The 25,807-nt window shown below is 45.6% G+C and overlaps 1 protein-coding gene across 15 annotated transcripts in view; it reads right to left on the reverse strand.

Moving 5' to 3' along the window:
• Positions 1–25,807, reverse strand: part of TPM3 (tropomyosin 3) — an 80,640-nt gene that overhangs the window by 14,902 nt on the left and 39,931 nt on the right. For 9 of the 15 annotated variants that reach the window (XM_060757941.2, XM_060757934.2, XM_067472295.1 and 6 more), the window contains 3 exons: positions 12,475–12,608; positions 10,576–10,693; positions 8,733–8,803 (listed from right to left, as the gene is read on the reverse strand). In XM_060757941.2, coding sequence (XP_060613924.2) covers positions 8,733–8,803; positions 10,576–10,693; positions 12,475–12,608 — 323 coding nt within the window. Of the gene's footprint in view, positions 1–3,132; positions 3,209–8,732; positions 8,804–10,575; positions 10,694–12,474; positions 12,609–25,807 lie in introns of all 15 variants that reach the window. The other 6 variants (XM_060757942.2, XM_060757935.2, XM_067472292.1 and 3 more) reach the window with 1 other exon arrangement.

Raw genomic sequence — 25,807 nt, forward strand, 5'->3', positions numbered from 1 at the left:
ACTTCACAGAATTAGCAAAGATTGTGGGAGCCTCTTTCTGCTTCGGGGTGTCTGTGAAATTCATACATCCATACGTGCGAATTTCACGTATCACCAATTGGAGAAAATTGGTTACAGGTAAACAGCTCGTACGTCTTCTTCGTGGTCCCTGTGAAATTGCACATAAAAATGTGCACATTTCACAGATCGCCACTCAAAGAAACACAATTGCAGGAGAGCTACTTGTACTTTTTCGTGGTGCCTGTGAAATCGCACATATGGATATGCAATTTTTACGGATCACCACTTGAAGAAACATAATTACAGGTAAGCAACTTGTATTTCTTCTTCGTGGTGTCTGTGAAATTCGCACATCCATATGTGCGAATTTCACAGATCACCATTCAAAGAAATACAGTTACAGGTAAACAACTCATACTTCTTCTTCGTGGTGTCTGCGAAATTTGCACATTCATACATGCGAATTTCACAGATCACCACTCGAAGAAACACAGTTACAGGTAAACAACTCGTACTTCTTCATGGTGTCTGTGAAATTTGCACATCCATACATGCAAATTTCACAGATCACCACTCGAAGAAACACAGTTGCAGGAGAGCTACTCGTACTTCTTTGTGGTGCCTGTGAAATCGCACATATGTATATTCAAATTTCACGGATCACCACTCGAAGAAACCAAATTACAGGTAAGTATTTCTTCTTCATGGTGTCTGCAAAATTCGCACATCCATACGTGCGAATTTCACAGATCACCACTTGAAGAAACGGTTACAGGTAAGCCACTCGTACTTATCAAAACTCTCTTTTTAATCTCCTTTCTATAGTTTGCAGAGGTTTTTTTGGGACTACAATTCCCAGAATCCTCCCTGAGATGGGGAAGGGCTGTGGTCCCCAAAGCAACTTTCCTAAAACGTTGATCACTGCAATTTCATATTTGCTTTGCTTCATGCTCCCAAGGTCCTTTGCGTGGCTGAAAATCATGATTCTAATGGCAAACAAGGGATGGTGTATGGGCTTTCCGCTTGTGTTTGTTTTTCGGTTCTGTGTGCCAAGCGGAAGGGATTTGTGTGCAAAAGGAATGGGCGCAGGAGGATCAGATAACAGGAAACCTTATCAGGGTGGTCCTAGCCAGGCTGAACCGGTCCTACTGAAATCCACTCCATGTGCTTTCAGCAGTCCAGCCCTAAGTAGGCAATGCTCTACACAGAGAACATTCTCTCTATTGTTCCTTCACTCCCAACCGTCATGCCGGGATTGTGCACCTAAAGTTCTAAACCCCAGGCAGAAGGGACTACAGAGGCAACTGAGCCCACAAGAACACAGCGCTCTTAAACGATGCCCACCAGCCTCTGCTTAAAGACCTCCAAAGAGTCCAACAGAACATAGCTTGACACCAAGAAAATATTCTAAACCGATGTGCCTTCGCAGATTAGGAATCCCCATCCCAAGTCCTAGATGCACTTTAGCACAACTAATGTTGCTGCACACCGCACCTTTAATCCTACGTTCCTCCTGCCATCTCAGCACTTTTAACCCTGTACCCCATTGTGCTGGCCGAACCAGTTTTAATAGTGTCTTGATGTATTGTCATTGTGGTTATTTTGCTTAATTGTTTGATTTGCTTTGTTTATTGCTGTGTTATGTTTTCTATTGTATTGTGTTTTGTGGCTTCGGCCCGTGTAAGCCGCATCGAGTCCTTCGGGAGATGCTAGCGGGGTACAAATAAAGTTAATAATAATAATAATAATAATAAACCCTTCACTAATTTGTACGAAAAGTGGGATCAATTGCCCACAGTATTCAAAATATTCCTCCCATCGAATTCTATGATTCCATCATCAATAATCATCTATCTATCTATCTATCTATCTATCTAGACTGGATGGCCCTTGGGGTCTCTTCCAACTCTAGAATACTATGATTCTATGATTGGTCATCTATCAACCAACCTATCCATCCATCCATCTGAGGTTGGGCTGGATGGCCCTTGGGGTATCCTCCAACTTTAGGATTCTATGATTCAATCATTTATCATCTATCTATCTTCATACCCATCAAGGTTGGACTGGATGGCCCTTGGGGTTTCTTCAAACTCTAGGATTCTATGATAGGTCAGTATCTATCTATCTATCTATCTATCTATCTATCTATCCATCCATCCATCCATCTGAAGTTGGGCTGGATGGCCCTTGGGTTCTCTTCCAACTCTAGGATTCTATGATTGGTCATCTATCAATCTATCCATCTATCCATCCATCTGAGGATGGATTGGGTAGTCCTTGGGGTCTCTTCCAACTCTAGAATTCTATGATTCAATCATTAATTATCTACCTTCCTACCTACCTACCTATGTAGGTTGGACTGGATGGCCCTTGGGGTTTCTTCCAACTCTAGGATTCTATGATTGGTCATCTATCTATCTATCTATCTATCCATCCATCCATCCATCCATCCATCCATCCATCCATCTGAGGTTGGTCCTTGGGGTCTCTTCCAACTCTAGGATTCTATGATTTGATTATTGACCATCCATCCCTTTCTCACAGGGTTGGACAGGATAGCTATTGGGGTCTCCTCCAAAGATTCTAGGATTCCATGATTGGTCATCTATCTATGTCTGTCTGTCTGTCCATCCATCCTTCCATCTGAGGTTGGGCTGGATGGTCCTTGGGGTGTCTTCCAACTCTAGGATTCTCAATATTTCAGTTATTGACCACCCATCCATCTCTCTCTTAGAGGGTTGGACAAGAGGGTCCTTGGGGTCTCTTCCACCTCTAGGATTCTATGATGCCTGCTTTGAAATGGTGCTGCTGGATGAATGTGTGAGTGCAACCAAATGTAGACACTTCAGAAGAGCGCGCACACAACTGCATGGCCTGCGAGGTGTGGGTAAGGCATGAAAGATGCCCGATGCCTGGAAGCCGCAGTGGGCCTGGCCTTGGCCCATGAGGCTTCTCTGCCATTTTGATGTCACCTGCTTGAGACAAACAACGTCAGCGGGTCGGAGTCGGCGAGAGAAGAGCGAGCGAGAGAGAGAGAGCGAGGAGAGGAGAGATGCGCCGGAAGGAGGGGCGAGAGGGGCGTTAGGAGGCGGCGGGAGGGAGGGAGGGGGCCGGGGCCAGGGTTAGTACCTTCTCTTCAGCCTGAGCAAGGAACTTCAAGTTTTGGTCCATCAACCGGATCTGCTCATCCAGCTCTCGGCAGCGACTGTTAAGGCAGGGCCGCGTTGTCAGGCGGGAAAGGGGCCGAGGACGAGGAGGAGGAGGAGCAGCCACAACGACGACAACAACAACAAGACACAAAGCGGAGCCATCAAACAGGGCAGGCGGGGCGGGGAGAGAAGGGACAAAGAAGTCAAAATAAATGGTTGGTCACAACAGACATGCTCGGTCAGCGGGAAAGCATTTCGCGGTCAAAGGTTGCATGCCACAGCGGGGGAATTCGGACGCTGGCTCACCAAGGCCCCGAAGCGTGGTGGGGAGAGAGGTGGTGGTGAGAAACCCACCGGAGGAGGCTTTGCCCCTTGTGGCGCATCTACACTGACCATTTAATGCGGTGCAAAGCTAGCTTCAAAACTGTGCTAGTGGCTGCACAACAAACTCCCACAAAAGTGTGCAAAAGAAAACCTTTCGTGGTTCATTCTGTGATTTGTGTCATCGCCATTCAAGGTCTCCAATGGGTTCCAGGATCCATTTTTTTCCATACTGCATTAAATCTCCCATGTAGATGCACTCTCTAGGTAAGCCTCTCCCATTGCATGACCTTGCGAGGCACCCAATTCCAACTCCCATCCTCCCACAGTTGGCGTTCCAGCTGGGAACGATGGGCCTTGTTGTCTAGGCACCCCAGAAGAAGAGTTTGCAAAGATTTTGTGTTTACGTCGAGGTGTGCAATGAAGGGCGACTCCCCCCCACTTCCCCAAGCCCCAAAGCGATGCCACAATTCTACCAACTGATGCAAATCACACACACACACAATTGTAGGTTTCCTATTGAAGCCAAGTTTCTATCCCTTAGGTCTGCCCAGATTGCTCCGGCACGGAAATATCTCTGCAAACCCCGAGGGTGGCTGCACACAGTTTCCATTGGGCGGCCCCACCCTTCCGAGGCTTTTCTCAATTTGTTTTCTGCTTCCCCTTTTTTGCAACTCAGCATGTTGCGGGCGAGATTCCACAAACCCGACTGGGCTGCGGGCTCTTTCCGCATTCTTTGCCTTGAGGAAGAGGTCGGGTGGGTGAAATAAGGCAATACACAGCATTAATGAAGGGTGGGGCTACTCTAAGTAAGGGGTGCAGGCACCCACAAGCATTGCGTTGCCCAGAACCGCATGAGCTGGACACTCAACCTTTGGCCCTCCGGCTGTGAGACACCTTGCACCTGAAGCCCAAAACACCGGGAGACCCCAGGCTGTGACCCTCTTCAATCCATGAGAAGCAGGAAAGAAATAAAATAATAATAATAATAATTTATTATATTTATATAATATTTATATAGATATTATATAATATTTAATAATATAATAATAAATATTAATGGGTTGTTGTAAGTTTCTTTGGACTATATGGCCATGTTCTAGAGCAGTGTTTCTCAACCTTGGGGTCGGGACCCCTGAGGGTGTCGCGAGGGGGTGTCAGAGGGGTCGCCAAAGACCACCAGAAAACACTGTCTTTTCTGATGGTCATGGGGTTTCTGTATGGGAAGTTTGAGCCAATTCTATCATTGTTGGAGATCAGAATGTTCTTTGATTGTAATGAACTATAAATCCCAGCAACTACAACTCCCACATGTCAAGATTCTATTTTCCCCAAACTCCACCAGTGTTCACCTTTGGGCATATTGAGTATTTGTGTAGAGTTTGGTCTAGATCAATCATTGTTTGAGTCCACAGTGATGTCTGGATGTAGGTGAACTACAACTCCAAAACCAAAGGTCACTGCCCACCAAACCCTTGCAGCATTTTCTGTTGGTCATGGGAGAACTGTGTGCCAAGTTTGGTTCAGTTCCATTGTTGGTGGGGTTCAGAATGCTCTTTGTTTGTAGGTGAACTATAAATCCCAGCAACTACAACTCCCAAATGTCAAGATTCTATTTTCCCCAGACTCCACCAGTGTTCACCTTTGGGCATATTGAGTATTTGTGTAGAGTTTGGTCTAGATCAATCATTGTTTGAGTCCACAGTGATGTCTGGATGTAGGTGAACTACAACTCCAAAACCAAAGGACACTGCCCACCAAACCCTTCCAGTATTTTCTGTTGGTCATGGGAGAACTGTGTGCCAAGTTTAGTTCAATTCCATCATTGGTGAGGTTCAGAATGCTCTTTGATTGTGGGTGAACTATAAATCCCAGCAACTACAACTCCCAAATGACAATCAATTTTTTGAGTGAAGGACATACATTGGGTTGTTAGGTGTCTTGGGTCCAAATTTGGTGTCAATTTGTCCAAAGTGTTTTTGAGTTATGTTAATCCCACAAACGAACATTACATTTTTATTCATATAGATTTAATAATAAAATAATAAATATTATTGAGTTGTTGTAGGTTTTCCGGGCTATATGGCCATGTTCTAGAGGCATTCTCTCCTGGTGTTTCGCCTGCATCTATGGCAAGCACCCTCAGAGGTTGTGAGGTCTGAATATGAATAATAAATATTATTAATACATTATTATTATTATTATTATTATTATTATTATTATGAGAGCCACTGCCTTCTCACGCATCTCACCCATGCTTATATTCAGGAGGCCCTGGAGGAGATATTTTGGGCTGAAATCCCCACACATTCAAGGTGCAACGGATGATGGCGGGGAATGGACATCCACACAACACGTTGGATGCACATCTAAAGGTTCCTCCAAAGCTGCTTGGACAATCTCAAAAGGATAAGGAGGGGGAAAGAGCAAGTCCCCAGCACAGGAAAAGGTGAGCCCCAGATGTGATCCAGAAAGAGAGAAGACAGAAAACACCCCCAAAGCTTTGGGCACGAGAAAGGCACTTGGGGGACATCCACGCAGTATGATGGAAACACCCAGCAGAGTTTCAGCCTTCCTGAGAACGGGCAAGGGGTCCGTCACCAAACATTAGCCAAACACCCCTTTTCAAGAGTGACTGGGGGGCAGAGACAAGCGCACTTTGGCTCCTTCAGGCTGACCCATTTACTTTCAGTCCCTTATTTATTTATGTATTTATTTATTTACTATATTTGTATACCACCCTTCTCAGCCAATTGGCGTCTCAAGGCGGTTTCCAATAAATTAGTACACATAAAAATGTTCCATAGCCAAGATGTTCCATAGCCAAGGGGCCACCACTGAGAAGGCCCTGTCTCTCGTCCCTGCCAAATGTGCTTGTGACGAAGGCGGGACCAAGAGCAGGGCCTCCCCCGATGATCTTAGTTCGTAAGGGGAGATACGTTCAGACAGGTAAGTTGGGCCAGAACTGTGTAGGGCTTGATAGGCCAAAGCCAGCACTTTGAACTGGGCCCAGTAGCAAACAAGGGGGTTGCATGCTCCCTTGTTAGCAACCTGGCTGCTGTTCGTTGGACTAGTTGAAGCTTCCGGACAGTCTTCAAAGGCAGCCCCACGTAGAGTGTGTTGCAGTAGTCTATACGGGATGTAACCAGAGCGTGGACTACCATGGCCAAGTCAGACTTCCCAAGGTACGGGCGCAGCTGGCGCACAAGTTTTAACTGTGCAAATGCTCCCCTGGTCACCACCGAGACCTGAGGTTCCAGGCTCAGCGATGAGTCCAGGATCACACCCATGTTCTTCTGGCCTGCAATTCTCAGAATCCTGCACAACAACAACAACAACTGGGCTCTTCTTCCGACTTGCTCACAGCCGTGCCCAGAAAGCCTCTTGTCTTCCATTGCACTCTTTGCCCGTAAACTGATGGAAACTGTGCTGCCAGACCCCCGGGAGGGCCAACGACCCGTCTCTTTGAGCCTGCCTTGGGCTGGGATGCTTCTCAAACTCGGCTGGAGATGGAAGCAAAGATGCTCAAGGTTTCTGCGGAGCATCTTGAGGACTCCCTCCCCCGGCCTCCCCTCCATTGCTCTGCTGGCCCAGCTGCTGAGCAGATGTGGTGGAGACCCCCAAAGAAAAAAAATAGGGTGGGAGACCCTAGCAGGGTGGTCCCCTTGATACGACTTCGGGACAGCTTCCTAAAGTAGTCACTTGTGTTGCAATTCCCATCTAGACTTTGCATAGTTTGCGACTTGGAAGAGACCACAAGGGCCATCCAGTCTAACTCCCTGCTATACAAGGCTATGCAGCCAAAGCCTTCCTGACAGATGGCCATCTAGTTCAACCCCCAGGCAGGAATACACCATTAAGGCCCTCCCAACAGATGGGCACCCAGCCTCTGCTTAAATGTGTTTGTTTTCAACTTGACCATGTCCCAAGAGATGTGGGGAGATAGTGAAGCTTGGAAAAAATTACTTTGGGGAAAGGATTCTGGGGAACAAGGGCCCCAAAAAGATCCACTGGCTGCCGGTTTGCTACCGGACACAATTCAAAGTATTGTCGAAGGCTTTCCTGGCCGGAATCACTGGGTTGTTGTAGGTTTTTTTCGGGCTATATGGCCATGTTCTAGAGGCATTCTCTCCTGACGTTTTGCCTGCATCGATGGCAAGCATCCCTCAGAGGTAGTGAGGATGAGAATGCCTCTAGAACATGGCTATATAGCCCAAAAAAACCTACAACCCAACAATTCAAAGTGCTGGCTTTGGCCTATCAAGCCATAAAAGGCCCCGGAGGGGAGGGATGGGGCCTGGCTTATTTCCCTTGGAAGGGCGTTCCAGAGACGGGGGGCCACCACCGAGAAGGCCCTCTCTCTCATCACCACCAACTGAACTTGAGACGGTAGTGGGACCGAGAGGAGGGCCTCCCTGGAAGATCTTAGAGCTCGTGGCGGTTCATAGAAAGAGATGCGATGGCGGAAATAGGCGGGGCCCAAACCGTTTAGGGCTTTATAGGTCATGACCTGCACCTTGAATTTGGCTTGGCAACTTATCAGCAGCCAATGAAGCTGTTTTAATAGGGGTGTTGTATGCTCCCTATAGTTTGCTCCAGTAAGGAGCCTGGCTGCCGCCCGTTCTACCAGTTCAAACTTCCGGGCTGTCTTCAAGGGCAGCCCCACGTAGAGGGCATTGCAGTAGTCCAATCTGGATGGAACCAAGGCATGGACCACGCTTGCCAAGTCAGACTTCACGAGGAATGGTTGCAGCTGGCGCACAAGTTTGAGTTGTGCAAAGGCCCTCCCGGCCACCGCTGACATCTGAGCATCAAGCGACAGCATTGAATCCCGGATGAACCCCCAAGCTACGGACATGCGCCTTCAGGGGGAGTGTGACCCCGTTGAGCACAGGTTGCCACCCAATACCCTGGTGGGTTCTGCAACTGACCAGGAGGACCTCTGTCTTGTCTGGATTAAGCTTCAACCTGTTAGCCCTCATCCAGTCCGTCTCAGCCGTCAGGGAATTTTTCAAGATCTAATAGCGTCAACCAAAGCCACCTGTGCTACCCAAGAAAGAGGTGAAGGAAGGGGAAGAGTACCCTCAGGTGAGGAAGGGGAGGGGGGCCCTCGAGGCCCACGCTTCAGGCCTGGCCGAACGGGGTGCAAGCCGAGCCGGCCGTGTTAGTGCAAGCGCACATGCAGCAAAGTGACCACGTGCCAAGGAGGAAGTGCCAGGAGGAAGCAAGGAAGGAAAGAAGGAAGGAAGGGGTACTCACGATTCTGCCAGCTCAGCCCTCTCCTCGGTACGCTCCAAGTCTCCTTCGATGATGACCAGCTTCCTGGCCACCTGGGCAAAGAGCAAAGGGTCAACACAGGCAGAGGGAAGCCGCACCAGGACCATTCCTGTGCCAGGCTGCGTGACCAAATCCAACCATTTCCACCCCAAATACTGTATTTACTCCAATCTAATCCCAAAATGAGGGTGTGCACTGGTTGGCGTAATCCCTCTACGTTCCACCTCGAAATTTAAGATCTTCTGGGGAGGTCCTGCTCTCGGTCCCACCAGCCTCGCAAATGAGTCTGGGTTTTTTTTCTTTTTTGTCATGTCAGGAGCAACTTGAGAAACTGCAAGTCGCTTCTGGTGTGAGAAAATTGGCTGTCTGCAAGGACGTTGCCCATAGGACGCCCGGATGATTTTGATGTTTTTACCATCGTTGTGGGAGGCTTCTCTCATGTCCCTGCATGAGGAGCTGGAGCTGATAGAGGGAGCTCATCCGCCTCTCCCCAGATTTGAACTTGCAACCTGTCGGTCTTCAGTCCTGTTGGCACAGGGGTTTAACCCACTGCGCCACCAGGGGCTCACAATGCGTCTGGTTAGGACGCGGGACAGGGTCTTCTCAGTGGTGGCCCCCCACTTGTGGAATTTGCTCCCCAGCGAGATCAGATCAGCGTCCTCCCTCCTTTCTTTTAGGAAAAAACGAAAAGCGTGGTTTTTGGAGCCAGGCCTTTGGCTTGTGGGCACAGCAGCACTTTAGACACTGAACCCGGACCACAGGACTGTTACGACAATTGGAAACGGCTTTGTGACTTTGTGATTATGATTGTAACTGTTTTAATTTGTTATATATTATGATTTTTTACTGATATTGTGGCATCAAATTGCTGCCTGTGTTAGCCGCCCTGAGTCCCACCTCAGGGGTGAGAAGGGCAGGGTAGAAATGGCGTAAATAAATAAATAAATAAATAATAAAATGTGGTAATCTTAGGTCTGAGCCAAAGAAGGTACTTCGGAAGCACCTGGAGCTCCTCTTTCAGGGAAGCCCTCTCTATAAATAGCAATTTAGTTGATTTCAAATCTCCCTGGTTAAGCAGTGATGGCATGATCGTCAGCATAGATGAAACTATATTGCTTTGCCAGCAAATAGTTGTTTTTTGTTTTGATTTCCGGGTTTTGAAAATGAGCTCCTCTTTCAGGGAAGCCCTCTCTAGAAATAGCAATTTAGTTGATTTCAAATCTCCCCGTTTAAGCGGTGATGGCATGATCGTCAGCATAAAGGAAACTATATCGCTTTGTCAGCAAATAGTTTGTTGTTTTTTGTTTTTTTGGTTTCAGGGTTTTGAAAATGAGCTCCTCTTTCAGGGAAGCCCTATCTAAAAATAGCAATTTAGTTGATTTAAAATCTCCCTGGTTAAGCGGTGATGGCATGATCATCAGCATAGATGAAACTATATTGCTTTGCCAGCAAATACTTTTTTTTGGTTTCAGGGTTTTGAAAATTGAGGTCTGCAATGGGGAGATGGTGGCGGGGTATAAATAAAGTTTATTATTATTATTATTATTATTATTATTATTATTGGAAGCCTGGTTTCAGCCTTGTAGAAGCACCCAAGAGGCATTCTCTCTCTCACAGGTTCCCATTGAAAGCCGTAATTCAGGACATTCCCAACTAAGCCTTGTGGTGTCGATGACACAAAGCTTTCCATTGGCTCTGTATTTAGATGACTTCAACTCAGATGCCAATGGCTCCCTGCCTCAGTCTAGATGGAGCAGCGGCTGCTCTTCTGGGTTTGAGAAAGGGATCGTTCCCAGGCAAGGCTCCTCCTTCCCCAGCCGCTCACCTCCTCATACTTCCGGTCGGCCTCCTCGGCAATGTGCTTGGCCTCCTTGAGCTGGATCTCCTGCAGCTCCATCTTCTCCTCGTCCTTCAGGGCCCTGTTCTCAATCACCTTCATGCCCCTGGAAGAACACACAGGCACACAACTGTCAGCATGACGGGAAAACGACGGACATCGGGAGGAAGGAAACGGGCCCAAACCCAAGGGAAGGTGGCAAGCGCTGTCCCGGTCTTGTCTGGCTGACAAACACACAGCCTTTGCCACCATACGACATCAAAATCACAACACAGGCATATACAAGAAGAGGAAGTCACAGCATAATTAAGAGTTACTAAACTCAAGAATAAAATTTGCAACCATCTCACAATAGAATGCATAAGAGCAGGTCAAGAGCTTTGGAATTGAACACATTGAAAAATTAAAATTCCTGTATTTCATCTGCACATTATCATATTTAGGGCACATCAACAAAGCATCAGAAACCAGGTCCACCTTTTTGTGTCTCTCGTTCACAAGAGCTGATGATAGAAAGACATTACAGTCACCAAAGCTCTAATCTGGGTGGAATGTATCAAAATGCAAAGATAAGATGCCAAGACTCCACGCTCACACGGAATTAATGATGTGGTAGGGGAACAAGTAATAGATAGGTAGGTAGGTAGGTAGATAGACAGAATCCTAGAATTGGAAGGGGCCCCAAAGAAGACCATCCAGTCCAACCCCCTTCTGCCATAACAGATAGAAAGATAGATAGAGATAGGATAAGCTGCCATGACTTCATGCTCACACGGAATCAATGATGTGGTAGGGGAACAAGTAATAGATAGAGGTAGGTAGATAGACAGAATCCTAGAGTTGGAAGGGGCCCCAAAGAAGGTCATCCAGTCCAACCCCCTTCTGCCAAAACAGATAGAAAGATAGATAGATAGATAGATAGATAGATAGATAGATAGATAGAGAGTGATAGGTAGGTAGGTAGGTAGGCAGAATCCTAGAGTTAGAAGGGGCCCCATCTAGTCCACCCCCTTCTGCCATAATAGATAGATAAATGGATAGATAGATAGATAGATAGATAGATAGATAGAATCCTAGAGCTGGAAGAGATCCCAAGGCCATCCAATCTGACCCCCTTCATCTATGCTACAAGGTACAACCCAAGCCCTCCTGAATGATAGTCTTCCAGCCTCTGTTTAAAGACCTCTAGAGATAGATAGGTAGAGAGACAGGATCCTGGAGTTGGAAGGGGCCCCAAAGAAGGCGATCCAGTCCAACCCCCTTCTGCCATAATAGGTAGATAAATGGATAGATAGATAGGATCCTAGAATTGGAAGAGGCCCCAAAGAAGGCCATCCAATCCAATCCCATTCTGCCATAATAGATAGATAAATGGATAGAGAGAGAGAGAGAGGATCCTAGAGTTGGAAGAGGCCCCAAAGAAGGCCATCCAGTCCAACCCACTTCTGCCATAATATTATATATATAGATAGAACGACAGAACATTGCATGTTTTCCTATCTCCCTTCCAAAAGAGGTGATGGCCACACATTACATCTTCCAGCCGCCAAAGCTCTCCTCTGGGTGGGATGAATCAAAATGTGAAGGTAAGCTACCATGACTCCACGCTCACACAGAATCAATGCTGTGGGAGGGGAACAAGTCGCCTTTGCCGCAAGAGTCATATTACGGAAGTCAAGATCCAAAAGTCAGCTCTTGCCTGACCTGTGGGCTTCCACCTTTGTAAACATTCAGAGTGCTTCCAAAGACAGACTGATTCCTTGGATCTTTGTGTGAATAATACTCAAAGAATACCATTCTGAAATAATAAAAGGATCTGCTAACAGGGAGGGGATATAGCTTTTGGGCTCTGCTTGGCAATGGCTGGGCATCCTGGCCGCCACCCACCTTTCGCTCTCGTCGGCCGCCTTCTCGGCTTCCTCCAGCTTCTGCAGGGCGGTGGCCAGGCGCTCCTGGGCCCGATCCAGCTCTTCCTCCACCAGCTGGATGCGGCGGTTCAGGGACGCCACTTCCGCCTCAGCCTGCGAGCAGAAGAGAGGAAACCAAGGCATGAGTGAGACGGCAACGCACCTCCCAACATGGACATTTACAAGGGGAAAAGGAGCTCTGGTTGCTAGCCCTCTTGGCAAGGAGTTTGCAAATGCAATCCGCTGCGGTGTGCATCCGGTGCCTCCTTGAGACACTTCTCTGGGGGCTTACGAATTAGTCAACTATGCCGCCCCCTATCTAGACACCGACAAAGGAGAAGAAAGCAAACAACACATTTGTATTATTGTATAGTACCACACAGAAGAACTTTCCAATATTATATATTACATGTAATATGATTATATAATCTATATAAATAAAAATGTCATGTTCGTTTGTAGGATTAACATAACTCAAAAACCACTGGAGGAATTGACACCAAATTTGGATACAAGACACCTCTCAGGACAACGGGTGACCATCAGTCATAAAACACTGAAAAACACAGCAGAAGAGACTTAAAAAGGCAAAAAACAAAAAATACATTACAACACATGCGCAAAATCACATACATATACATAAACACACATATATACACAATATATAGACACACAAAACACATCTACACAGACTGGGCCACAGCAACGCGTGGCAGGGGACAGCCAGTATAATATATATAATGTAAAGATATATTATATAACATAATTGTATATATTACATGTAATATTACTGTATTATAAAATAATATAAAATATCACATATAATGATACAATAATTGTATATTATATATTACATGTGATATAATATTAATAATACTAATACTGTGTTATGCTAATAATAAAACATATTATATATACATATAATATTGATAATAATAATGTAATAAATATAATACAATATAATAAGTGAGCATTATGTATTACCTGCAATATTACTAATCATATTGCAGTATAGTGGTGTAGTACAATATAGAAACATATAATACTAATATTGTGTTAGGCTAATATTTATTTATTTACCATATTCATATACCGCCTTTCTCAGCCTGAAGGTAACTCAGGATGGTAATAATATAACGTGTGTGTGTGTGTGTGTATATATATATATATATATAGATAATACTATAATATAATACACTATAATATTAATAATACAATATATAATAAAAATATTGCTATGTAGCAATACTAATATATTAAATATAATAACTACTGATAATATATAATAATATATAATATATACTGTTTTATTATAGTACATTTTAGGTTGTAATGTTTTTGACAGTGAGCTGCCTTGAGTCTCTGTATGGAGAGATAACGCGGGATATAAATAGTTGTATTTTTAAAGATTATTTTCAAGCTGTAGTTGATTGAATTAATGCACCCACAATGTGTGGATAGAGAAGGCCAACTCCAAGGTGCTTTCCAGCTGAATTGAGGATATTGAGATGCCTACAGAAGCCAGGAAGGGGCTTTTCCGTGCCGGGAAGAGGGGGCTTTTGGGGGAGGAAGTGGCGCAATGCTTCTCATTGTGGAAGGCTTCCTGCCATCGCACAGCAAGAACTTCCCGCGGAAAAGGGAGCGCAAAGAGCGACCAAGCCAGTCCATCTCGTCATTCCAAACCGGCAATTACTTTCCTGGGCTGACTTTCCCAGGAGCCATGCATTTTCATGAGGCGCCCAGCCATTGAAGCATGCAAGGCGACAAGGAAGCCTCTTCTTCGCTGAAGTTCCTTGGAAAGTTTGCAAAGAGGGCGATTTGGCCACCGCCCCGCATTTTTGGAGCGCCGGGAAAAACGAAGGAGGAGGCCTTTATGCAACAGGCAAAAATTAACCCAGCAGCACTTTCCACTCCTGTTAGGGATTGTGGGAGTTGCCCGGAAAGGATACGAATTTGGAAGTCAATAAGATCATTTTAATTTTTAATTTTTTTTAAAAAAAATTCTAATTTATTTTTTTCCACCATTTTCTCTCTCTATATATATACTTTTTCTACCATTTTCCCCATTTCCCCCCCCCTCTTTTTTCTATTTTTATTTTTTCAATTTTTTGCCTTTCATTCCCCTTTAGCCCTTTTACTCCCACTCCCATTAGTAAGGAAACCTCCGTACCCCTTTTACCACAGTTAATAATAATAATAATAATAATAATAATAATAACTTTATTTATACCCCGCTACCATCTCCCCAAGCTACTCGGTGCGGCTTACATGAGGCCGAGCCTACAATACATCAATAATAAAAACAATAACAAATAATATAAAACAATAAAAATAAAACTCATAACAGGAAGTAAGCAATAAACATTAACAGTAACACAGCAACGTTAGTCTCCTTCCACTTTTTTCTTTTTACCAATCTAATTTTCCTTCCCCTTTTTACCTACCCCCTTCTGTTCCAGCAGTCACCAGCCATCCCCTCCCCAATGCCAGAGATACAGCTTAATGGTGGAACATTAGAAAATGTTGATCATTTCCGCTCCCTTGGCAGCCACCTCTCCACCAAAGTCAACATTGACACTGAAATACAACACCGCCCGAGCTCCGCAAGTGCAGCTTTTTTCCAAATGAAGCAGAGAGTGTTTGAGGACCAGGACATCCGTAGGGATACCAAGGTGCTTGTCTATAAAGCTATTCCCCTCCCAACCCTGCTCTACGCCTGTGAGACGTGGACTGTCTACAGACGTCACATGCAACTCCTGCAATGATTCCATCAGCGCTGCCTCCGGAAAATCCTGCAAATCTCTTGGGAAGACAAGCAGACAAACGTCAGCATGCTGGAAGAAGAAGCAAAGACCACCAGCATTGAAGCGATGGTCCTCCAACATCAACTCCGCTGGGCCGGCCACGTTGTCCAGATGCCCGACCATCGTCTCCCAAAGCAGCTGCTCTACTCTGAACTTAAGAATGGAAAACGGAATGTTGGTGGACAGGAAAAGAGACTGAAAGAGGGGCTCAAAGCCAACCTTAAAAACTCTGGCATAGACACTGAGAACTGGGAAGCCCTGGCCCTTGACTGCTCCAGCTGGAGGTCAGCTGTGACCAACAGTGCTGCAGAATTCGAGGAGGCACGGGTGGAGGGCGAAAGAGAGAAGCGTGCCAGGAGGAAGGCGCGTCAAGCCAACCCCAACTGGGACCGCCTTCCACCTGGAAACCGATGCCTTCACTGTGGGAGAAGATGCGGGTCAAGAAGAGGGCTCCACAGCCACCTACGAACCCACAAGGAAACCCATCATGGAAGACCATCTTACTCGTCCAACGAGGGATCGCCTAAGTAAGTTCATCTCGGCCTATGAACCCACCCGGACTTTGAGATCTTCCGGGGAGGCCCTGCTCTCGATCCCGCCAGCCTCTCAAGCATGGTTGGCGGGGACGAGAGATAGGGCCTTCTCGGTGGTGGCTCCTCGGCTGTGGAACGCCCTTCCTGTAGATGTTAGGCTGGCACCATCTCTCATGACATTCCGTAGAAAGTTGAAGACCTGGATGTTTGTGCAGGCATTTGAGTAATTCAGTGCAATTCTGGTAATTTGAATATAGGAACGGAACAATGGACGTCGAACTTGGATTACGCTTGGATGATGAGGCGATCGGGGGTGGGTTTTGGGGTAACTGTGTATTGATGTTTGTTTATTAGCTAGTAATGGAATGTGTAATTTAACTGTTATGGTATATTAATTATTGCTGTTTTTATCGTCTTTGTTGTTTACTGTCTGGAAACCGCTGTGAGTCGCCCTCGGGCTTGAGATACAGCGGTATACAAGAATAGTAAATAAATAAATAAATAAATAAGTACCCCCTTCTACCCCCCCTTTTTTTCTTCATTCCCTTTTCTTCCTTTGCTCCCCCCCTTTTCCCCTTAAATAATCAATATTATTTTTTTTAAAGGAATTGTGGGAGTTGGAGTCCAAAACACCTGGAGAGAGGGCCCAAGTTTGCCCCAGCCTGGCTTAAGCCATTGAACGGATGCTGCCTTGAAGCAGGCTCTTCCGGCTGCGTTGGATGACAATGCCCATCAGGCTTTGGATGACAATGCCCATGACTCCTTGCAGAGCACCATGCTCCATCTGCATGCCCCAGAACGACAATGCCGGTTGTCCTCCCCGCCATTCAGAGACAGAAGGAAGGAGGGGATGAAAGGGCCACTGTTGAGCCCAGGCGCCACATTGCTTCTGCTCTGCTTCCCCAGGGAAAGGGGCCTTCAACCAGAGAGAAAGAGACAGACAGACACGTCTATGGGGCCAGGGAAGGGCTTTCCCACACAGACCAAGCCTTAACCATTCCATAAGGAGACCACCACCAATCCATGTGCCAGGATGCCAGGACCACAACGACAACGAAGGGAACGCTGACCAAGCAGGAAATGCTTCTCCAGGCGGAGACAGAGTTCCCGGGAATGCCCAGAAGACGCCCTTCCCTGCTTTGGGTCTCCTTCCTTCCAGAGAGAAAAGCAGGGGACCCAGGAATATCACCCCTATTTATGCAAATCTAATGCTCACCCTACTTCTTCTGCGACACTGCCGCACCAAAGTTAAGCTGCGCATTAGATTTGCATCATACAGGGATCTTAGTTATGAATCTATATAAATAAAAATGCAATGTTCGTTTGTGGGATTAGCATAACTCAAAAACCACTGGACGAATTGATAACCAAATTTGGACACAAGGCACCTAACAACCCAATGCATGTCCTTCACTCAAAAGTTTTTGATTTTGTCATTTGGGAGTTGTAGTTGCTGGGATTTATAGTTCTCCTACAATCAAAGAGCATTCCGAACTCCACTAAGGATGGAATTGAACCAAACTTGGCACACAGAACTCCCATGACCAACAGAAAATATTGGAAGAGTTTGGTGGGCATTGACCTTGAGTTTAGGAGTTGTAGTTCACCTACACCCACAGAGCACTGTGGATTCAAACAATGATGGATCTGCACCAAACTTGGAACAAATACTCAATATGCCCAAATATAAATGGGAGTTTGGGGAAAATAGACCTTGACATTTGGGAGTGGTAGTTGCTGGGATTTGTAGTTCACCTACAATTACAGATCATTCTGAACTCCACAAACGATAGAAATGGGCCAAACCTCCCACACAGAACCCCCATGTGGGCCACAGCAATGAGTGGCAGGGTACGGCTAGTCGACGTATAAATATTGTGATGTGCAGGACGTATTTTCATTCACTGGACCAAATTTGGCGCAAATGCCCAAATCTGAATACTAGTGGTTTTGGGAGAGGGGTTGATTTTGTTATTTGGGAGTTGTAGTTTGCTGGGATGTATAGTTCACCTGCAATCAAAGAGCATTCTGAACTCCACCAAGGATGAAACTGAACCAAATGTGGCACACTGAACTCTCATGACCCATAGAAAATACTGGAAGGGTTTGGTGGGTATTGATCCTGAGTTTTGGAATTCTAGTTCACCTATACCCAGAGAGCACTGTGGACTTAAACAGTGATGGATGTGGACCAAACTTGGTATGAATACGCAGTACACCCATGGACACTGATGGAGTTTGGGGGAAATAGACCTTGACATTTGGGAGTGGTAAATGCTGGGATTCGTAGTTCACCTACAATCACAGAGCATTCCGAACCCCACCAACGACAGAATTGGGTCGAAATTCCCACACAGAACCCCCATGACTAACCTCGTTGTGCCAGGCAGGAAAAGCACAATCAAAGCACTCCCAACATATGGCCATCAAGCATTTGGCTCCTTCCACACAGCTGCATAAAATCCACATTGAACAGGATTATATGGCAGTGTGGACTCAGAAAACCAAGTCCGAAGCAGATATTGTGGATTTTCTGCCAGTGCGCATTACATTTGCCAGCAAATACTCTCTTAACTTGGCACTTTCCGGAGGTCTTGGGCATTAGATTTGATGGCACACTGGACTCAAGTAAATACGGTGGCAACAATGCAAGGCCACAGCAGTGGGGGAGACCCAGGCAGGCAAAAAGCCTGCACGAGCCACTCCTTTTTGGACACAATATAGGACTCGAGAGGAAAACAAAGCAGGAAACCAAACCACAAGACTTTGAGGGGTGGGAGCTTTAATGAGAGGCTGCTGCTCAGCTGACGGGCATTTATATTCTGCCTGTCCATGAACTTTCGATGGCGGAGCCTCTACGGCCGGTTTCCCTGCTTTTCAATCATGCACACGCCCCAAAGGTTATGGCAGGTGTTTAATTGTCCTGCTTTCGTTGCCTGAAAGCGATCTTTGGGGAAAAGGCAAGAACGGGATGAATGAACCAACAAGAGTTGTGATGATTCACGGGGCCAGGATGCAGGGTGGATTTAGGACAGAATTAACTGGAGCTCTCACACACAAGGCTTCTCTCACACAGAGGTTTGCCTCACACTCACTGGAGCTTTCTCACACAAGGCTTCTCTCACACAGAGGTTTGCCTCACACTCACTGGAGCTTTCTCACACAAGGCTTCTCTCACACAGAGGTTTGCCTCACACTTACTGGAGCTTTCTCACACAAGGCTTCTCTCACACAGAGGTTTGCCTCACACTCACTGGAGCTTTCTCACACAAGGCTTCTCTCACACTCACTGGAACTTTCTCACACAAGGCTTCTCTCACACAGAGGTTTGCCTCACATGCACTGGAGCTCTCTCACACAAGGCTTCTCTCACACAGAGGTTTCCCTCACACTCACTGGAGCTTTCTCACACAAGGCTTCTCTCGCAGAGTTTTGCCTCACACTCACTGAAGCTTTCTCACACAAGGCTTCTCTCACACAGAGGTTTGCCTCACACTCACTGTAGCTTTCTCACACAAGGCTTCTCTCACACTCACTGGAACTTTCTCACACAAGGGTTCTCTTACTCAGAGGTTTGCCTCACACGAACTGGAGCTTTCTCACAGGAGGCTTCTCTCACACAGAGGTTTGTCTCACACGCACTGGAGCTTTCTCACACAAGGCTTCTCTCGCACAGAGGTTTGCCTCGCACTCACTGGAGCTTTCTCACAGAGGTTTGCCTCACACTCACTGGAGCTTTCTCACGCAAGGCTTCTCTCACACAGAGGTTTGCCTCACACTCACTCAACCAACAGAAAATTCTTAAGGCCATCCAGTCCAACTCCCCTCACCAGGGCAAAAATAATGTAATCAAAGCCCTCCTGACAGAGAGCCATCCAGCCATAGATAGATAGATATAATTCACACACACACACACACACACACATAGTATTATAGATTTGAAAGGGACCCCTAAAGAAGGACAATTATGTTCTATGTTCCAGAGTAAGCAAACCAGACACTCTCCACATCAACACTGACAAAGGAACAGCAATAAATACTACAAATCCCAAGATTCCATAGAATTGAGCCACGCCCATTAAATAAGAGAGGAGGTCTCTCAAAGAGGGGCTCCTGAAGCAGCTTCCCCTTTTGCTTTGGCTCCGCATGTATCGTGAGAATCTAATGCGAATTCTAATTTTGGCAAGGTCATTTAGCCCCCGAAGGTGAGCATTAGATTCGAGTCAATAGGAGCCTCTGGTGGTGCAGAGGGTTAAACGGCTGAGCTGCTGAACTTCCTGACCGAAAGGTCGCAGGTTCGAATCCTGGGAGCAGGGTGAGCTCCCACTGTTAGGCCCAGCTCCTGCCAACCTAGCAGTTCAAAAGCATGCAAAATGGGAGATTAATAGGTACTCCTTTGGTGGGAAGGTAACGGCACTCCATGCAGTCATGCTGGCTGCATGACCTAGGAGGAGTCTATGGACAATGCCGGCTCTTGGGCTTAGAAGTGGAGATGAGCACCAGAGTCCCAGAGTCGGACACAACTGGACATCATGTCAGGGGAAATCTGTACCTTTTAATGCGTACTCTAATTTTAGCAAGGCCATTTAGCCACCCAAAGGTGAGCATTAGATTCGAGTCAATAGGGTATTTTACCCCTGCCACTCTCTGGCTGCTCAGCCAGGGCCAACGCGTCCTGCACGCACCCAAGAAGCCTGGGAATTTCCGAGGGAGGCTTTCCCACTCTCATGGCCATGAATGGGGATGCCGCTTCCTGCATTCTCACCCATTCAGCCCGTACCAGTAACACATCCCCTACCACATCCCCAGAGATCCTGCCTGGCAGGAGGGAGGGAGACAAAAGGCACGCTGAGGCTGAAGGGAAGAGCAGAGCGGACTGGGAAGACGCCCAAAAGTCCTTCCAACTTCGGACCCAGGAAGCAGGGAGTTCTGGGCCCAACCTCTCTCCCAGCAGCCTTCCCGGCAGGAATCACGCGGACCCGTCTCAGTGGGGCACTCCAGGCAGAGCCCAACACAACCGAAACGCACAATTACACCACCAGACCTCTATTAAGTACATACAACAAAGACTGAAAGAGGAGACAGAAGAAAACCTAAGTGCAAGGCCTTCCATTCGTCCCAAGTGCCGCTGGCCTCGAATTGAGAGAAGGAGAGGCAAGTTGTGTGGCTGAGAAGTCCACACACAAATACTCACACTGGAGCTTTCTCACACGAGGCTTCTCTCACACAGAGGTTTGCCTCACATGCACTGGAGCTTTCTCACACAAGGCTTCTCTCACACAGAAGTTTGCCTCACACATACTGGAGCTTTCTCAAGTGAGGCTTCTCTCACACAGAAGTTTGCTTCACACACACTGGAACTTTCTCACATGAGGCTTCTCTCACAGAGGTTTGCCTCACACTCACTGGAGCTTTCTCACGTGAGGCTTCTCACACAGAAGTTTGCCTCACACACACTGGAACTTTCTCACATGAGGCTTCTCTCACAGAGGTTTGCCTCACACTCACTGGAGCTTTCTCACACAAGGCTTCTCACACAGAAGTTTGCCTCACACACACTGGAGCTTTCTCACATGAGGCTTCTCTCACAGAGGTTTGCCTCACACTCACTGGAGCTTTCTCACACAAGGTTTGTCTCACATTCACTGGAGCTTTCTCACATAAGGCTTCTCTCACACAGAGGTTTGCCTCCCACTCACTGGAGCTTTCTCACACACTTCTCTCAAAGAGGTTTGCCTCACACTCGCTGGAGCTTTCTCACACAAGGCTTCTCTCACACAAGAGGTTTGCCTCACACTCACTGGAGCTTTCTCACACAGAGGTTTGCCTCACACTCTTCAGGACGACATAGCTTTGGCCCGCTGACTCTTAACAGGCTTCAGCCTACTCAGACTTTCAGTGCTTGACTCACACTTTCGTAATCAATAATACCCAGTTAATTTTTACTATTTCTGACACCTTCTGCAGCCTTGACACACTTCTTCCAAGAACGTTCTTGCTCCTTTTCACAAAGAGCTCATCTCAGGTATGTTGGTGAGTATGTTAGGAATGCAGAGGGAAGGTTTATGGTCCAGGATTGCAGGATTTTCACAGATCTCTGGACGATGGAGCACTGCTGGAGATAAGCAAGTGTGGGCTTGAGCAGTCTCCATGCACAGCTCTGTAGCTTCCCAACCATGTATGGGCAGATTTTGGAACAAACACTCCTGAGATCTTGCTTCACGGACCATGCCTTTGCCTCAACTCAGAGAGGAAGCAGGTGAGACCAAGAGGGAACATGGAAACACCCAAAGGCCTATTGGGATGAGATGGATCGGTTGCTCTTGTGGTGCATCAATAAGAACTTCAAGCTCATGGTGGACTCTAGGAAGAACAGACCAGGAATCCAGCCCTTGGTCATAAATGGGGACCAAGTGGGGTGGCTGGCCAGTTTCAAGGTCTTTGGAAGACCTTTGTAAGTCCCATGGCCTTAAGGAAGCTCAGAACATTTTTGAGGATCCATCTCACTCAGCATAAAGTCTGGAGCCTTTTCTGCCAAAGGATGCTGAATCCTCACCAAACTACAAATCCCAGGATCCCGTCACATTGAGCCCTGGACATTATATTAGCAATGTTATCCCTCAAAGGAGAAGCTTCCCCTCTGGCTTACCTTACACTTATTGGAGCTTTCTCACACAAGGCTTCTCTCACACAGAGATTTGCCTCACACTCACTGGAGCTTTCTCACACAAGGCTTCTCTCACAAAGAGGTTTGCCTCACACTCACTGGAGCTTTCTCACACAAAGCTTCTCTCACACAGAGGTTTGTCTCACACGCACTGGAGCTTTCTCACACAAGGCTTCTCTCACACAGAGATTTGCCTCACACTCACACAAGGCTTCTCTCACACAGAGGTTTACCTCACACTCACTGGCGCGTTTTCACACAAGGCTTCTCTCACACAGAGGTTTGTCTCACACGCACTGGAGCTTTCTCACACAAGGCTTCTCTCACAAAGGGGTTTGCCTCACACTCACTGGAGCTTTCTCACACAAAGCTTCTCTCACACAGAGGTTTGTCTCACACGCACTGGAGCTTTCTCACACGAGGCTTCTCTCGCAGAGGTTTCCCTCACACTCACTGGAGCTTTGTAGGTCCCACGGCCTTAAGAAAGCTCAGAGCATTTTTGAGGATCCATCTCACCCGGCATACTTTCATAAAGTCTTGAGACTTTTCTGCCAAAGGATGCTGAATCCTCACCAAACTACAAATCCCAGGATCCTGTCACATTGAGTCCTGGCCATTATATTAGCGATGATATCCCTCAAAGGAGAAGCTTCCCCTCTGGCTTTGGCTCACCACTAAAATGGACACATGACACGACTCTGATGCGCAGCTTACTTCTGGCAGGGCGATTGAGCCCCAAGAGGTAAGCGTTAGACTCGAGGAAATGGGGCAAGGACACCTCCAGGCCACTTTGGAGGGAAGTTCCCTCAACTGGATGAGTCGGTTCTTGTTCACTCCCCTGATTTTTGCCAGAAAGATGTCACGGGTTATTGCAAACAGTCAAGTTTTTGGAAGTGTGGACAACTAACTTGCCAAAGCTGGTGTTTCGCTGCAGTTCATTGAAACTGCGTTGCGTTTCCACACAGGACTCCTGACTTCTCTACCTGGCCAGCCACCTTTCCCAGCCTGAAAGGGAAGCAGCTCAACCTCTGGAGGAAATGTTTCCTTCTTTGGATTTCGCCATCTGGGATGGGAACAGCTGCTTCCTTTTGCCCTCCATCTGGCACTTCCTACTTGGGGAGATCAAGCTGGGCTTGGTTATGGACACCCAGCTACTCCGTAATGACATTAAGGGAAAGCAGCTGATGAAAAAGAGCAGGGCTGGGACCAACATTGCACAGAATAATAATAATAATAATAATAATAATAATAATAATAATAATAATAACAACAACAACAACAACAATTCGAAGTCAGAATTGAAAAGTCAACGACAGATCCCAAGTGTAGACTCTGCAAGGAAGCAGACGAAACAACAGATCCCATCCTCAGCTGCTGCAAGAAGATCGTGGACAGACTCCAAGCAGAGGCACAACACCGTTGCTCAGACGATTCATTGGAACTTGTGCCACAAAGTCCACCTGCCTGCCACAAAGAACGGGTGGGATCACAAGCCGGAAAAAGTTACAGAGAATGAACACGTCAAGCTACTCTGGGACTTCCGGATTCAGACACGAGTTTTGGAGCATAACACTCCTGACCTCACAATTGTGTTAAAAAACAAAGTATGGATCGTCGATGTTGCAATCCCAGGTGACAAGAAGATTGAAGAGAAACGGCTGAAAAAGCTGACACAAGATGAGGATTTAAAGATCAAACTGCAAAGGGTCTGGCACAAACCAGTCAAGGGGGTCCCAGTGGTGATGGGCACACTGGGTGCAGTGCCTCAAGACCTTGGCCTGCACTTAAACACAATCGGCGCTGACAAGATTACCAGCTGCAGAAGGCCACCCTATTCGGATCTGCACACATTATTCACCAATACATCACACAGTCCTAGACACTTGGGAAGGGTCCGACGTGTGATCCAATACAACAGCCAGCAGAGTGTCTGCTGTGGACTCATCATCATCATCATCAACAACAACAACAACGATAATAATAATAATGAATCCAGCATATAGATCTCGTTTGCTGTGACATACTGTGGTTTTGTGTCAAAATAATAATAATAATAATAATAATAATAATAATAATAATAATTGTATTGCTGAAAGCTTTCATGGCTGGAATCCCTGGGTTGTAGTAAGTTTTTTTGGGCTATATGGCCATGTTCTAGAGGCATTCTCTCCTGACATTTCGCCTGCATCTATGGCAAGCATCCTCAGAGGTAGTGAGGTCTGTTGGAAGTAGGAAAAAATGCTTCTAGAACATGGCCATATAGCCCGAAAAACCTACAACAACCCAATAATAATAATAATAATAATAATAACAATCTTCTTATTCATCTTGTTGTGTTTCTAATAATAATAATAATAAATCCAGCATATAGATCTCATTGGCTGTGATATGCTGTGTTTTTGTGTCAATAAAATAATAATAATAATAATAATTTTAATCATCTTGTGTTTCAAATAATAATAATAATAATAATAATAAATCTAGCATATAGATCTTGTTTGCTGTGATATACTGTGCTTTTGTGTCAATAAAATAATAATAATAATTTTAATCATCTTGTGTTTCAAATAATAATAATAATAATAATAATAATAATAATAAATCTAGCATATAGATCTTGTTTGCTGTGATATACTGTGCTTTTGTGTCAATAAAATAATAATAATAATTTTAATCATCTTGTGTTTCAAATACTACTACTACTAATAATAATAATAATAATAAATCTAGCATATAGATCTTGTTTGCTGTGATATACTGTGGTTTTGTGTCAATAAAATAATAATAATAATTTTAATCATCTTGTGTTTCAAATAATAATAATAATAATAATAAATCTAGCATATAGATCTTGTTTGCTGTGATATACTGTGCTTTTGTGTCAATAAAATAATAATAATAATTTTAATCATCTTGTGTTTCAAATAATAATAATAATAATAATAATAATAATAATAATAATAATAAATCTAGCATATAGATCTTGTTTGCTGTGACATACTGTGGTTTTGTGTCAATAATAAGAATAAAAATAATCTTAACCATCTTGTTGTGTTTCAAATAATAATAATTATAATAAATCCAGCATATGGATCTTGTTTGCTGTGACATACTATGGCTTTGTGTCAAAATAATAATAATAATCTTCTTAATCATCTTGTTGTGTTTCAAATAATGATAATGATGATAATAATAATAATAATAATAATAATAAATCCGGCATACAGATCTCGTTTGCTGTGACATACTGTGGCTTTGTGTCAAAATAATAATAATAATAATAATAATCTCAATCATCTTGTTGTCTTT

The sequence above is a fragment of the Anolis sagrei genome, chromosome 12 (genome assembly GCF_037176765.1).
Source record: "Anolis sagrei isolate rAnoSag1 chromosome 12, rAnoSag1.mat, whole genome shotgun sequence".
Taxonomy (NCBI): domain Eukaryota; kingdom Metazoa; phylum Chordata; class Lepidosauria; order Squamata; family Dactyloidae; genus Anolis; species Anolis sagrei.